Here is a 16,688-nt window from a genome sequence, read left to right on the forward strand (position 1 = left end):
GTCTATGGAAAGTCCCCACAATTCACAAAAACAAGCGTGTGTGTGTGTGTGTGTACAGTGCTGTGAACAGTGTATGTGTGTACAGACCTGTTTTTTTTGCATATTTTTCACTCTTGAATGATTCAGATCATCAAACTAATTTTTATTTTACACAAAGATAACACGAGTAAATACAAAATGCAGTTTTGAAATAATGATTTAATTTATTAAGGGAAAAAATCTGTCCAAACCTGCCTGGCACTACGTGAAAAAGTAATTGCCCCCTAAATCTAATAACTGGTTGTGTCACCCTTTGCAGCAACAACTGCAATCAAGCATTTGCAATAACTGGCAATGAGTCTTTAACATCACTGTTGAGGAATTTTGGCCCACTCTTTTTTGCAGAATTGTTTTAATTCAGCCACATTGGAGGGTTTTTGAGCATGAATGGACTGTTTAAGGTCTTGCCTCAGCCTCTCAATCGGATTTAAGTCTGAACTTTGACTTGGCCACTCCAAAACTTGTTTTCCTTGAGCCATTCAGAGGTGGACTTGCTGGTGTGTTTGGGATCATTGTCCTGCTGCGTAACCCAAGTGCGCTTGAACTTGAGGTCACAAACTGACGGCCGGACATTCTCCTTCAGGATTTTCTGACAGAGTGTAGAATTCATGCTTCCATCAATTATGGCAAGTCACCCAGGTCCTGAAGCTGAAAAACAGCCCCAGAGCATCACACTACGACCAGCATGTTTGACTGTTGGTATGATGTTCTTTTTATGAAATGCTGTGTTGGTTTTATGCCAGATGTAACGGGACACACACCTTCTAAAAAAGTTAAACTTTTGTCGCATCAGTCCACAGAATATTTGCCCAAAAGTCTTGGGGATAATCAAGATATTTTTTGGCAAATGTGAGACTTTGCGCTCTTTTTGGTCAGGAATAGCTTTTGCCTTGGAACTCTCCCATGGATGCTGTTTTTTCCCAGTCTCTTTCTTATCGTTGAATCATGAACACTGACCTTAATTGAGGCAAGTGAGGCCTGCAGTTCTTTAGATCTTGTTCTGGGTTCTTTTATGACCTCCTGGATGAGTCGTCGTTGCACTCTTGGAGTAATTTTGGTAGGCCGGCCACTCCTGGGAAGGTTCACCACTGTTCCAAGTTTTCTCTATTTGTGGATAATGGCTCGGACCGTGGTTCGCTGGAGTCACAAAGCCTTAGAAATGGCTTTATAACCCTTTCCAATCTGATAAGATGTCAACTATTTTGTTTCTTATCTATTCTTGAATTTCTTCAGATTGAGGCATGATGTGTTGCTCTTTAAGCATGCTTCACTTTGTCAGACAGGTTCTGTTGAAGTGATTTCTTGATTCAACAGGTCTGGCAGTAAACAGGGCTGGGTGGGGCTAGTGAAATTTAACTCAGCTTTCTAAAATAATGTGGTTAATCACAGTTCTTTCATGATTTAACAGGAGGGGGCAATTCATTTTTCACGTAGGGCCAGGTAGGTAGCTTTTTCCCTTAATAAATGAAATCATCATTTAAAAATTGCATTTACTTGCACTTGCAAATGTGAAAAAAACAAAGGGGGCTAAAACTTTTTCACAGCACTGTATATCTATCTGTGTGTGTGTGTTTATGTATGTATGATATACATAATTGTATATAATCTCTATATATATATATTTTACTTATAAAGATGACATAAGTCTTACACAGTTTTGCTTCTCAGTTAAAATACTGTAACATAATACAGTAATACCTGTCTTTGTAAATAATGAGGATTTGGTGGAGGTTTTCTGCATTTTTATTTTGAACAGAGTCTTGAATCTCAGCCAATAGGCTTTTGTGAACTTTAACCAGGTCCTGCGAAGCACAAATATAAACATCATTTAAATTTGTTGGAAATGTCAAATGCAAAACAAAATGCAGAAACATTTGTGATCAGCTTTACTTACTGGTATATTGATGAAAATCTTATGAATTTCTGTTGCTGAGATGAATTTTATCAGTGGAATCATAAAGTACTGTTAAGACAGAAAAAAACAGTTTTTAGCTCCATGTAGAAAAGAGAAGCAGCTGTCCATCACTACAGATCTGAAGCACGGTATGATAAAACTCTCCATCCTGAGAATGTGAATCTCACCTTCTCAATGGTCTCCAGGGTCTCAGTGTATTTGGCTTCTGTCTGTTTGATCTCTAGAAGACAGCAGCTTCTGATATCCACCTCGGCCTGTTTCTGTCAACACAACTCACTTATTCAGACTACAGCCAGCCATCCAAAAAAACAGCTTGAAAAACACAACCTAATAAAGTCTAAAAGGGTCACAATGCAACCCATCCGGTTTAAAGACGGAAGTTTGTTTTTTCCTGGTGCTTTTCGTGTTTACACTGAATTTACTCATAGAGATACTTACGAAAAAGCAACCATATTTCTGGTAGGAGTAGGAGTAGGTGTTTTACAAAGGAAATCAACACTGATGCATTAGAGTTTGTGTGTGTGGCATTGAGTCATTTGAGTACCGCTTGAGACGCAGCAGCCTCTGTCCTCATCAGATCCTCATACACCTCTCCTCCCTCCACATCTCCATACACAGGGTCATAAATATCTTCCTCCAGCTCCTCACTGTTCACACAAACACATTCAGATTAGGTTGCTATAAAATTATTAACACACAACAGTTCTGGTCAAAACTCTCAGACTTTGCAGCTACTGGTTTTTAAATGTAATAGATCAGTGCACTGCTGTATGCATGGGTCTATTTCTACAGAAAATTCCTATGTAACTTCCTGTTTTCACACTCGCTATTAATCAGCCATTCACATTCCTCCCACACAACACCCAAGTAGGTTATGAATCTCATATAAAACGAAAATATGAATTGTTCTCCCATAACAAAGCATGAACATATATGTGGGTGACTAAAACTACAAGTGCGAAGGAGTTTCAGTCAAAAACTAACATCTCATTGCTTCAGAGCAAAACAACTGCCCAAATAGATTAAGAGAGCTTCATACTTACTCAATCAGATCTGCCAAATGCGTATATATGTCTTCATTTTCAGTGCTTTCCTCTGTGGGAAATGACCTGTGAAATCGGTACAGAATACTTTGTTTTAGCTCAGAGAATAAGATGATGTGTAACTGATCATTTTCTACAACTCACCTGATTCCTTTCTGTTGTGCAAAAGGCATATGAGAGAGTTTTGATAGGGTGTCAATGACCTGGAAAGACAAAAGCAAGTTGTTCATTTGCAAATTAGAAATATGTGTCAGCCGGTTTCAGTTTTCGGTCTATCTACAGTATAAACCTTTAGCTTATCTGTAGTCATTGTGTTTTTCAGCATGCTTCTCCGGCCTTTTGAGACAGATATGTATTATGTACTTATGAAAGCAAACTGTTCATTACATCCTCTCCAAGTAAAAAAGAGAAGACCGATTAGTGAAAAAAGCCAGCCAAGCAGCCTGTTTTAAAAGATGTCAGATGCCAAAATTTGGACATACTCTAAGAACATTTATTTTTATTTTTAACAAGATCGTTGATCATTTCTGTCTGACCTTCACAGTGTTTGTCCCATTTTAAATAGGTTTGTGATGCAATGCAAGTTGGGGGAATTTCTGTTGATTTAATACATAACAAAAAACCTGCAGCTCTAGGGAAATGCCGTAAAATGAGAACACTGAGTTTTAAAGGCACAAAAAAAAAAGTTTCATTGTAAAGCTTCATTTACTTATTTTAATATATGCATGTATGTGTGTGTGTGTGTGTGTGTGTGTGTGTATGTGTGGCCTAAATATACTCTATGCTAAATATACGTTGCAAACAGTGAAGCTCAATGAAATATAATTTTGAAATATAAAATCTTTAATTTCAACCCCTTACAGTATATACCAAAATACTGTACATTTCTAAATCTATTTCCGGGGCAAGAAAATACATTTCCTTACAGTTGCCTACATTTATACTAAATGTGGATGGCCTAATAGAGATCAAAACTAGATTTATAATGATTAATATTTTTTATTGCAATATTGCATTTTTGTGCATGTTAAATTATGCTCCTTGCTGAAGTTTTTTTCAAATGTGTTATATGTTCACACGTGTTATAGACAACAAATCAAGTTGTTCACACGTGAGACACAAGCACATTTTTTTTTAATTCCCAAAGAAATACACAAATATGGCCAAAAAATATATATTGGTAGAAAAGATATTCATATTCAAATACATCTTGAAATGCATTTAAAAATATATATTATTTGCTGTATGGGACATGGTCTTCTGGAATAAAGCATAATAAAAATAGAATTAATGATATAATAAGTAAATAGAATTAACGGAATATTTACTACTATCTTGTCAATGATTAGAATGAAATTGACTGTCCTTTACACCCTCTTCGCATATGATATCAGCAAACAGCACAATTGCTGCTTTTTACTTGAGATATAGCAAACGGTTTAATAGTACTATAAAACTAGTTCTAAGTAACCAATAGGATAAACGCCATCTACTATTTATTTACTATTTCAGCTGAAAAGATGATGTGATTCCTCTTATAGCCTACCTATGAAAAACGATGCTATTAGAGAGAGACATCGCACTCTCTGGAGAGGAAGTGGTCTTGCAATGCCAAGCCTGTGCGATGTGGGCTTGCTTTCTCACATTTACACTCATGCACACACACATACGTATACAGATTGACATATGGTAACACACATGCATGCAGCACAAACACACTTACAACAGACAGATCTCGATGATAGCACACCAATTGGGTCTTTGAATCGCGCTTCAGAACACCTGCTGAAAACCAACTCTGCTTCCTTTAGAAAGTTATTTTTGTTCACGCCACTGATAAGAGGTGTTGTCATCTACTTTCATTCTCACGTCATGCATCCTAAACTGCATGAATGTTTTAGTATTTTAACTCTTCCACAGGCAGCATTCTGTGGAGATGGGAACAGCAGCAATCTGTACATCTATACATTTCCCTAGCATCTGTTCCATGAAGTATACGAATGAATAAAGTCAGATTGGTTTCCTTATTAGTAATGTATCCTGCATTTAGGAATAACATTTTTGAAGTTCTGTACAAATACATTAAAATAGGTCACCTATACAGTATAAACCTAAGATGCCAGCTGCAGGTCGAAGCTTTTGCAGCTTTACAGTCAGACCAGTTCAAATCCATTATAAAGCAGCGCAGCAGAGGTGAGCTTTTCATTCTGAATCTCAATAGACTGCATTCATACATTTCAGTTCTGAAACTAAGTGTGAATCTGTAGAAGGTGAGACTTTTTTAGTTAAGTTTTATTTTCTCTCAGAATAAACAGCCAGTCACAAACTTAAAAGGAATTTGTGTTTAAATTAGCTTTGAAATAATAGAAACTGTACCTACTTATTTCAGTTTATATTGTGTTTATGCATTTGAAAGACAAAACGTTCATTGCATCAAGGTGTACATTTTATCAGCCCACGGATTCCCTGAGAATCAAGCTCTTGACCTTGACTTTACTGTGCTCTGTAGTTCAAGCAACGTTTCTTTCTTTACAAAAAACTAACATTGTAATGATTTGTATTGGACATGTTAGACTTGATAGTGAAGGGAAAACAGCAGACATGCAAACTGCTTTAATACTGTTAAAAACCATCCCAAGAGGCATGCCAAGAGTTTAATTTAACATTTTAGTCATGAAGAACCACAAAATCTTATCATCCCTTCTGTCTTTTCACCTTGCAATGCTTTTTTTAAGGTTTCCTGTGCTTCTTTGGTTTAACATGTTCATTAGAGGGAAGTTGAAAACGCAGCACTGTTTAATCTGAGTGAGGTCTTGACTTTCAGCCTGGTTGGGATTTGGGAAATGTACAAATCAGGGACAGGACCGTGATTATAAATGTCAGCTAAATAATATGGTCAAAAAAGTACAAAAAAGATAATCCATCTACTATATGCATAACAAAAACACAACAAACAATCAAAAATATCTGTACTCAGTGTTTCATTCTAAATTAATTTATTCAAATCATATGTGATGCAAATAAAGCAGTTCATGATAAATCATGTCAGTAAATCACTATTGCTTTGTGAAGACAAAACTCCCACCACCTATTGATTGGATACAGTTGTGTCAATATGCTATCCCAGTAACCTAATAATAAGAGAATGCCTGGAAGGCATGTAGTAAATCCAGATCTCTATTGTCATATGAGGTGACAAACAACTACACATGCATAAAACTGCATGTGCCGTGGAGTCTCTAAGGAAACAGCACAGGAAGATGAAAGGTGAGAAAAGGTTACAATGCAACCTCCAAACATGTGTGGTCTTCATGAGAGCACAAGCAACCGTGAGCAGAGTTCAGCAACATTAACACCTGCGTGACTCCATGAGAAACTATTTTAAGAAAACAATAAGCAATGAGTACCTACAACACTCTTACACATGGTAAAAATAGACAAAAAACAATGGCAACACCAATATAATGAAAAAAAAGACTAATATTCAATACAGAGCTACAATTATAAGAAATTTGTATTTTATTCCATTTAAGTAATATACTTCATTATACTAATATTAGGCTGTGTGGGGTTGATGGGCAAAGGATGCAACTTGGCATGCGTCTTTTACAAAGGCTTTAAATAGCAAATCATGCAATCAAAGTCTGAACTATCAGTTTTATAAAGATTATTTTTAATTCAATGTAAAATAAGCACATAACTCCAAAAACTGTGTTTTATATCATTACTTCATAATTTCATTTAAAGCAGATTTAATGGATGTGGATGTAACATGCGTACTTACAAGGCAAACTCATGTTAGAAGATTGCTGCCGGGCAAAGATTATAAGTAGGATTAACTCAACCCTTGAGAACACACAAATGACCTATAAATGGGGCAAAACACAATAACTGCAGTGTATTAATGTTAACACTTTTTATAATGGTTTCACTGCTTCCCTGTGTTGGTCAGTGTTAGGTGCACATATAGTTAGCTAGTAGTAAAACGTACTTAAAAAGTTATTAGTTAGCTAGTTATTAGTTTGTTGAAAAGTTATTAGTTAAAAATAATTATTTAATATTTGTTATCTGTATGTATAGGCAAGACTGATTTTTTTTTATGTTTTTGAAAACCTATCCAAGGCTGCATGTATCCGAGCAAAAACATTAATACTGTGAAATATTATTACCATTTCAAATAACTGTTTTTTTATTTTAATATATTTTAAAATGTAATTTATTCCTGTTATGGAAAAGCAGGATTTTCAGCAGCCATTTCTCCAGTCTTCAGTGTCACATGATACTTCAGAAATAATTCTATGTTGATTTGGAGCATAAAAATCTTAATATCTTAACCTTATTATTAATAACTACATTTTTATATGCTATATCATACATTATAATATTAATGATATTATATTGATATTAAACCAGCAGAATATTTTGTAACTCACATTTCCAGAGTAGCTTTTATGTGATTACTTTGTAACTGTTTTTATTTTAAATTATATCCTAAATTGAATTGTTTTGATGCATGTTATCGCTTTTTTTTTTTGCATTTCATTATATTTGAACTTTTATAAAGCTTTTTGAGGTACAATTTTTAAAGGCGCAAAAAAGTTATTTATGATAATAATGACAACAACATCTACAACATTTGAATATTTTCAATTTAATCTTTGCTGAATAAAAATATTAATTTCTTCTTTTTTTCTTTTTTTTTATATCACATTGACCCAAAACGTTTGAAAAGTAGGGTCAATACATATAAATAAAACCAAAAAATCTGGCATCTGTGATGGAGGAGGACTACTGAGGTCCTCTATATTATTCTATATTAATTTTTTTTATTCAAAATTTCATGCTACACTGTAAAAAAAAAAAAAAAAAAAAAAAAAAAGTTGAGCCAACTTGAAAGTTTAAGGCAACCAGCTTCAGCAGATTTTTGAGTTCTCAACTTTTTGTTATATAAACTTAAAACAAGAAGTTGAGAAAACTCAAAAATCTGCTGAAGCTTACAGCCTTGAAGCCTTAAACTTTTAAGTTTGCCCAACTTTCTTTTTTACAGTGTACTCAAAGAAGCTGTTAAATTAGTAGTGTTGCTAACTTTATACTTTTAGTTAGTTACCCCGACATCATTTTTAGTTACCCCGACAAACTTTTTACTTTATATCACACATGAAGTCGTTGTTTATATGACACATGGTCGACGCTACAGAGCTCTGAGCACCAGAACGACCAGGCACAGAAACAGTTTCTTTCCTCAGGCAATCCATCTCATGAACACTTGACAATAAAACACGGAACACACAACTATTATTTATTCACCACACTTGCTTACTTTTTTATTTATCCATTTTTTTTTTTCTCAAATGTGTACATATCAGACCTGTACACACATAATTGTCTATATTATATATTGTGTTTTTGCTGTTTTGTACATTGCCTATTTGGATATTTGTATTATTCTTTATTATCTGTGTCCTGTCCTGTTCCTGTCTCTCTGTTGCACTGTGGAGCTTCTGTCACTAAAACAAATTCCTTGTGTGCATAAACATACCTGGCCAATAAAGCTCATTCTGATTCTAATTCTGATGACTGCATAAACTGAACAAATGACACTCCTCCGATCCATTAACAACATACACACATGCCCTCAGCCATAAGCCTTCAAAAACTGCGCAGTGGGATTGTTTGAACGGCTTTTCTGTTCCCTACATTAGTCAGTTCTTTCAGGAGTGTAGTTCAGCCCTACAGGGCTGTGCTAATGATTCTGCATGGCTGCAGATGTGTCCTATGAGTACAGACAAACAATGGCTGAACCCCTCTGTGAAAACAGTGCAGTCCCTCACAGCACAAAGGACGCTTCACTTTATGTTTAACCCCACATAAGGCCAGACCTTCAGCCACTGCACTTTCTAGGAAGAGAAATGCCAGGAGGAAGCTACTGGAGTTGGTTACTCCTGTGGCTCAGGGAATTATTGTATTACACTGCCAGACAAAGACAGTCCAAACATTGTACATGGGAAGGTTTGGGATATAAATGAGCTATTGATTACAAGTGACCTTCAGAGGCCAGACCACAACCACATCAGGCAGGCATTTACAAGTGTCTGCGAGCGCAAGAAGAGACAGCTACATTTTCGAAAGAGGAGAAATATACAGATTATGTTCATTGCATGGGAAATGTGAATAAGTAAATGTTTCTGTAGGGATAGAGATGAATGTTCAAAAAGTGATTTGTTATTTTATACTGTAGGTAGATCAATTATGTTTGGCCATGGTTAAATAATAATACAGATCATAATGTTGCAGAAACAAGAGTATAAAACTGTAGATTAGATTCTCAATTTCTCTGGTCAATTCCCCCCCCCCCCCCGTCTGTCTGACCCATATTCAGCAAAAAAAAAAAATCCAGTCTCATTAGCAGTCAGCATTATTTCACAAGTAATTCTGATAGTATGATCAATGATTTCAAAATCAAATAACTAAGACAACCAATTACTAATATTCATTTTTAATATTCATTAATATATTAACAAATAAAATATGTTAATAATTAATTTATAATATTTATTTGTTTATTAATTAAATAATGATAAATTAATAAATATATAATAAATATTATATCATAAATGTAAATAACAATTTAGTCTCCTTCTGAAATCGCCAAACAAAAAAAAATCTTGAAAAAATGTTTTAGATTTGATTACCTTTCCAAAATCTCGGACATCAAAGAGATCGAAGGCATCAAACAGTTCACTCTTCTTCATCCCAAATGCTTCGCAGCATGCAGACAAGAATGTACGAATATTCTTGAGACAGAGGAACTGATAAAGCAAAAAAAACAAGATTTTGTTAACATTTTTAAATGTTTTGTTTTTGCACACCAACTGAAAAATAAATATACTAACATGTATTTAAAATACATTTATTTCATGCTAAGTCTACAACAAATACATTTACATGTTTAGGTACTAACTGTACTTTTATTATACTAAACTGGTATACTTCATTTCTGCTAAATTGGAACAACTATTTTTGTACTTAATGCACTTAAATTGTGTGGAAGTAATGCTGAAGTCCAACTAAAGATATACTGAAATATATTTGATTGTACAAACTGGAACTAGGCTATTGCAATACTTCAGGTACACTTTAAATATCTCACATTTAAAGACCAAAATTATTCAAAAATCATACAATCCTCATCAATAGTGACATTAAAACACATTTTAGGCTTAATATTAAGAAATGTGCATTGTGTACATAGTACTCCAAATAAAGTTATTAATAATTTTTACACCAGTAAGTCTCAAGCGACAGGTCATGTTAATAGATTTGAACTTTACTTAAATAAATGTATAATAAATAAATGTATTTTACATATTCTTTTTAACTAGGGACACTTATTTGTATACATATCAATATATTTGTTTACATATATATGTACTTATTTGTATATATACATACATGCATACATACATACATACATACATGCTTTTCCCTACTGTAGATGAGGAAATGAGATTTCCAACTAATCACAAACATCATCTATTGCCTAATAGGTGCTACTAACAATATTTCTGCTTCTGCATTTTCTTACTATTAAAAGAGCACAACAGACCAACTTTAAAAATGACATATGAGGTTGCTTTTAACTTCCCACTACTATCAGTCTATTGTCATGACTGAATTTAATTTAAACAATTGAATGCCATTAGTTCACAATTGTGTATTTAAATGAATGTAAACTAATTCCAAAGCACAAAACCCACACTTAACAAAATACACCATTTGCATGAGTCAGATAAGTGACAGGAATGCCGACTAACGGGATGTTGCTGAAAATTGCTCTTTTCCGTTGTCTGATGGAGACTAACTGTGTCTCGTCAGTCCAGAAGGGTGGATTTGTATGTTTAAAAATCAGTCAGATCAAAGTTGGATTTTATCAGGTCACTGGAGTGAAACAGGGGCATCTGGGAAGAGTCGTTTGGGCCTGGGCAGACTGCCTGAGACTTCTCAGCCCTAAACACTTACACACAGCAGCGAATCAGACAGAACATTCATCTGGATGCCTTTTGGGTCCCTACCAAAGAACGATGTACATTTAAAATTGATGTTTCATTAGCTCATGTTTACCCAGTTTGTTGAGAGTTTTGCAGACTGACTGAATGATGCCGTATACAAAGAGAGCTGTGTATATATCTACCACTGGGCCCTTTGTGAAGAGAAGTCTATGTTACCACTTGCACTGGGGCCACTTGTACTACTATGGCACTGGCTAGTACCTACTATAAAGCCTTAAATGACTTGAACTTACACAAATATCAAAATATACTAATATGCATGTTAAAAAGAAATGCACGGAAATAGATACTCATATACTGAACATGCCATTGAGTCTAAAGTTGTGTAGGTTTGTGTTTTGGAGTATATTATAAAAAATACAAATGAGTTCATAAGCAATAATAAAATAACGCTAGACGGTCTATTTGCGCTCACCTGTGACATCTGTGGTCTGAGATTGATCTCTTTCAGGTTAATGGTGTCGGATCTAAGATTGTTCAGCAGCTGGCACAGAAGCACCCCATCCCGAAGAGTTTGGGCCAAATCAAAAACCTGCGCCGAATCCGCCGTGACCCGATGATTCCGGGGCAAAACTTTACAACTGATCAGCCACAAGCTGCACTGCCTCCAGTACTCCATAATGCGCGTAGAAAACTAAAGCCAACAACTGTGAAATAAATCTGACACAGCTGAATGAAGCTCAGATGAACAAACAGCAGAAGCAGAGCGCGCACCTTGCGTTACATTTAGCATCCGTGTTTTTTTCCCCTTTCTTTCTTTTTGAGCTTGCGCTCTTAGTTGCCAAAAACGCGCACTAATTTGGGTTTATCCGCGGTCTGCCAGATCTATATAGATCCCCATGAGCGGAGTTACTAATTCTAGTACGGCAAAGGATTTATAATAATTGTAGAGTGCGGCGTTGCATCGCAATCTTCCAATGGTGAAGTCTTAGCTTATGAATATGCATTAATATTGTTGACGATGCATTGTTGATCTTCCAGTGGCGACGATTCATCTCATGAATATTAAGGCCCAAGTCTTCACCATAGTAGGATAATTTGACTCCCCCGCCCACCCTGCGCTTCCTTCCTTCATCAGATTGACTTACAGAATGTCTTATATATTTAGACCTCTTCAAGATATCCTGCCTCTTTGAAGGCCTTTGTATTAATCTGTTAAAACTGTAAAAAAAAGAATCTCAGTCATGTAGGATTTATAATGTTATAGCAAAGAAAAAATAATAATTATGATGTAGTGTAATGCAATAATTTGCAGCTTTTATAGGTAAAAAAATCCCTTTTAGTGTGAATAGAGGACATTCCAGATGAATTGAACATGGCTTTCCAGAGCTGATCATTAACACAATGACGGTGTGTTTAGGAGTAACAGTTAAACTCACACAGAGGCAATAATTAGTTTATGCTCTTCCTGTAATGCAGATGTGTATATTTAATATCTTACCTTAAATGAGTATTTCAGTAAAATGATTATTAGACGCTTCAGATAATATTTCGTGTGTTTCAGTTAATAAAATGAATGAATCGGCCAGCAAATGTAGTAAAATTATTTTTTTGTGTGTATCTTTTTTTTTATTTAGTTAGTTAAATCAAGCATTGCCTATATTTTTAATTTTTATAAAATAATAAAACCAGTCGATTGGACAAGAGAACAAATACAACATTGCACGTGCATTGCTACGTTGGGTTGTCACGTGCTTAATTCCATCCAATCAGCAGCAGGGAAAACGCAGTTCCATAACACGAGCGCTTTCACATTTAATGCATTGTGTAACTTGTGCACTTCAGACTCCGTTTGAAGAATATAAGATTTCAAGGTGAGAAATAGTTTCGTTTTAAACTGTATTAACCATTAGTACGAGTTTCATGTGTGTATATTGCCGACGACGAATATATTCTATAAGGTAAGCACTAAGTTTCTCCCTTATTTATTTGGGTTCTATTTAATAAGTGCGTTTTATCTTGCTGTCACAGATGGCTCTTGCCCTGGCTGACAGGGTTATCGGAGCAATCATTGGATCAGCTGTTGCCGATGCTGCAGGTTTGCATTACTTGCGAATACTAGTAACAAAATATCCCAAAAAGCGATATATATATAGCAAAACATATTTATATAACATATAAACATCTCTAGTATATCACAAATGAATTGACGCAGACAGTGTTACAGTACACATTACTGTGCATTTACATAAACATTGACAAGTACATGCACATGTATAAACTGATGCAATGTAATCATACATTATTTTTGTCATGACTATAGTAATTAATTATAGTAGCAGGTAATGTGTGAAACATGAACACTGTAATCTAGTATTATCCTATAATCAAATGTTGACAAATGCAGATTTTTGTTGGTTCTGTATGTTCTGCAGCACAACCGCTCCATTGGGTCTATGACCTGCAGAAGCTGAGCGTGTTGCTCTCTCAAAGTCCTGAGCCTGAATTCCGGCCTGAGTCTGCAAACCCTTTCTACAGGAGGAACACCGGACAGCAGAGCTGCTATGGAGATCAAGCATTCGTCCTCCTGGAGTCTTTGTCTGAGTGTGAAGGTGAAAAAAAACATTCCAGTATGTAAGAACACGAAAGGCAAAAGTGTGTTTGAAAATCTGAGGATGGTATGAATATCACCATATTATTTGACCATGTTGTGGTTAATGGGATGTTGATTATTGAGTTATTTGTTTATTGGTTCAAACAGGTCTGAATGTGGAAGATCTGAAGCAGCGCACCTACAAATTCTTTGGACCCAGATCTGAATATGACACACCAGTCAATGATCCTTACAGAGACAAAGGAGGTCAATTTAAAAAAATCTACTGCACCTCAACATTTTCATATTTGTTTACTTTTTTATTAGTTCTTCTTGAAATAGTTAATTTATTTGTTTTTCTACACTGTAAAACCTAAAATGGTCCTTTATATTACAAACAATTGTTAAAAAGTGATTATTTATACATTTATTTATGTGCATGTCCTTTTATTTGAATGTGAATTAGATATTATAAATACACATACAATAAAAGCTTTTATTTTTCATTTTCAGTGTGAGTTTTAATTTTAGTAATTTTGTCATGTATTTTTGTTTTACTGTTTTTGTTTCTTAGTTTTAGTTTTTATTCATTATTATTTGTATTCAGTTTTTAGTGTTTATGTTTATATTAGTTAGTTGCCAAGGAAACATTTCAAACTTTCATTTAGTTGAAGTTTTTCAAGTATTATTTTTATTTCATTTCAGCTATATTTCATTCAAAAAAACTTTTTTTAATAGTTCTAGTTAACAGTATAACCTGTTAACTATAAAAGCACATTTACCTGCCAGTTTGACTTATGACCCTAGACAGATGGTGTTTGTTTTGTATTGTTTTCAAATATGAGTTTTCCTGAATTATTCATGACTTTTACTTATTTTTTTTCTCAAGCTCCCAGGCCTCAACTACCTATTGAAGGACCCTGGAGACAAGCAAGCCTTAAGAGCTTTATTAAAAATGTGGATGCAGGCAAGCCAGAGACAGGTACTGAGAGTTATGTTGCCAAAAAAAAATTAAGTCAGATAACCATCATAAATATTTTGTGTAGCCACATTATTGCTAATAAATACTAATTGATTTGAATGTTTTTCAAATATATTTATAATAACAATTTCAGTAATTTGGGAGGAGATAATAAAGCAATATAATATGTTAAATCTTTATTGTGATACTTTTCAGGTTGTGAAACTGATAATCAAATAGATGGAGTGGCAAAGCTGGCTCCCATTGTAGCATGCTATGCCGGAAAACCAGAGATGTTGGAGAGAGTTGAGGAAGTCACCCGTGTCACGCAAAACAATGACATATGTGTGGCAGTAACTCTCGCTGCTGCTAGGTTGGTAATATATGATTGACATGAGATGTGTGGCATATCACATATTAGAATGTGTGTGGAAATGGTATAGGAGCTGATCCCTATAATATAATAGGAAATATCAGTGTTAAATGTCTTTTTTCTTCAGGTTCTTGGAGCATTTCATCCTGAATGGTCCTGATCCCAAGGCCTTGGATGTAGTACTGAAACAGCTCAGTGACCCAAACAGAAAAAACCCTCAGGAGTTGGACAAAGCTATAATTGGTATACACAGCTTTAAATTGTTATTGGGGCATGTTTACATTTGGCAGCTTTGGTTTGATTAAAAAGAACTTTGACAGTGTGAACACTAAATGTATAATATAAAAAAGAACCAAACTACAAGATTTTAACACACTCTTGGTCACAGATGAAGCAGGATATATCATTTGTCTCTAGCTAATACATCATCTTTGTCCGGGATTCATGTCAAATTTTGCATATATCACAAAGACATCATTTAATATCAGAAATCAAATGTATTTTTGTTTTAATTTTCTAATTTAGGACACATTCATCAAGTAAAGGACAATTTGAGCAAGAAACCCAAAGAGCTCATTCCCACTGTGTTTCCAAATACTTGAGGTTAGTTACCTGCAGCTGATAACCTATTATTATTCTCTTATGTCTATCCTATGCACACTATACAGTTAGTCACAGGTATTTCAGCAGCTTTATCATGTCCCTCAGGTTTGCCAGGTGCATTCCAGGCAGCACTGCATGGGGTTCTGACAGCCAGTGGCTATGAACAGGCTATTCGGGACACTATGAGCTGCGGTGGATGCACCTGTAGCAGGAGCTCCTTCATCGGCGCCTGCATTGGCGCTCAGGTACACAAATCATGACCTTGTGATTTATTTGACCGCATAGTTCTATCCATAAAACAAAGTAGGCTTTATGTAATTAAGGTCAAATTATTTTTGTGCTATCTTTTGGACACTTATCTTTCTGAACAATCCATCCCAATCTTTCATCGGATGAGTATGTCATACATACATGACAGAACAACTATGCAGTTACTCTTGCAGTTGTGTAATGGCTCTAATAATGTGACCCTTGTTTTTTCAGGTTGGACTTGAAGCAATCCCAAGTTCCTGGAAAAGCAAGACTTTGCGATACAACACTTTGTTGGATCTCGCAAAGAAAGTTGTTACTCTCCAGCAGCTTTAAACTTTTTAGTATGCAAAGTAAATAAGTGGATGATAACTGGATATAATTATGTAATCACCCAAGTTCTTCTGAGTTTTGCCTACAGGTCATCTTTCATGGCTGTTGTGATTTTGATGAGACAATTAATGAACGTTTTAGCCTGAAATGTTATAAAGTTAAAACTTGAAACCTTTGTTTTTATTAAATCACAACATGGCATGCAGAAACTGACATACAATGTGGCATTAAACTCATGTTCAGTGAACACACTTTGTATTTGTCTTATTACTCTATTAAATGGAAAATAAGATCAACTACTCAAGAGTTAAGAGACAACCTGTTCTGACTGATAGAGCCATCTAGTGGACTTTACGAAAACCTCAGCAGTTTTATATAGACATATAACATTTTATAAGATTGTATATGTTATATAAGAGCTTTTTCAAGTTCTCAAAACACACAAATATATTATTCTTTCCTATTAATAATGATATTAGTATTATTTTTTTCTAAACAATAAATATTTTATTTCCTATCATTTGTTGATCGATATATTGGAACTTATTATTATTAATAAAAAAAATATTA

The 16,688-nt window shown here is 34.8% G+C and overlaps 2 protein-coding genes across 5 annotated transcripts in view; one reads left to right on the forward strand and one right to left on the reverse strand.

Moving 5' to 3' along the window:
- Positions 1-11,988, reverse strand: part of vav3b (vav 3 guanine nucleotide exchange factor b) — a 52,914-nt gene extending 40,926 nt beyond the window's left edge. For both annotated transcript variants that reach the window (XM_079379902.1, XM_079379901.1), the window contains exons 1-8: positions 11,482-11,988; positions 9,690-9,806; positions 3,142-3,200; positions 2,998-3,063; positions 2,499-2,601; positions 2,122-2,214; positions 1,934-2,002; positions 1,738-1,841 (exon numbers count right to left, since the gene is read on the reverse strand). In XM_079379902.1, the coding sequence (XP_079236028.1) occupies positions 1,738-1,841; positions 1,934-2,002; positions 2,122-2,214; positions 2,499-2,601; positions 2,998-3,063; positions 3,142-3,200; positions 9,690-9,806; positions 11,482-11,685 (815 nt within the window). In that variant the 5' untranslated portion in view covers positions 11,686-11,988. The remainder of the gene's footprint in view (positions 1-1,737; positions 1,842-1,933; positions 2,003-2,121; positions 2,215-2,498; positions 2,602-2,997; positions 3,064-3,141; positions 3,201-9,689; positions 9,807-11,481) is intronic.
- Positions 11,989-12,747: 759 nt separating this feature from the next.
- Positions 12,748-16,637, forward strand: selenoj (selenoprotein J). Of its 3 annotated transcripts, none has more exons than XM_079378684.1 (10): positions 12,748-12,880; positions 13,038-13,104; positions 13,442-13,618; positions 13,768-13,866; positions 14,489-14,581; positions 14,777-14,933; positions 15,061-15,176; positions 15,459-15,536; positions 15,642-15,781; positions 16,020-16,637. In XM_079378684.1, the coding sequence occupies exons 2-10, from the start codon at positions 13,038-13,040 to the stop codon at positions 16,119-16,121; spliced, it is 1,029 nt and encodes a 342-aa protein (XP_079234810.1). In that variant the 5' UTR covers positions 12,748-12,880; the 3' UTR covers positions 16,122-16,637. The 3 variants fall into 3 exon arrangements, with proteins under 3 accessions (XP_079234810.1, XP_079234811.1, XP_079234812.1); XM_079378685.1 differs by having other exon boundaries at positions 12,778-12,967; positions 16,020-16,416; XM_079378686.1 differs by having other exon boundaries at positions 12,801-12,967; positions 13,015-13,104; positions 16,020-16,416.
- The last annotated feature ends 51 nt before the right edge of the window (positions 16,638-16,688 follow it).

The sequence above is a fragment of the Barbus barbus genome (assembly GCF_936440315.1).
Source record: "Barbus barbus genome assembly, chromosome: 26".
NCBI classification, from domain to species: Eukaryota; Metazoa; Chordata; class Actinopteri; order Cypriniformes; family Cyprinidae; genus Barbus; species Barbus barbus.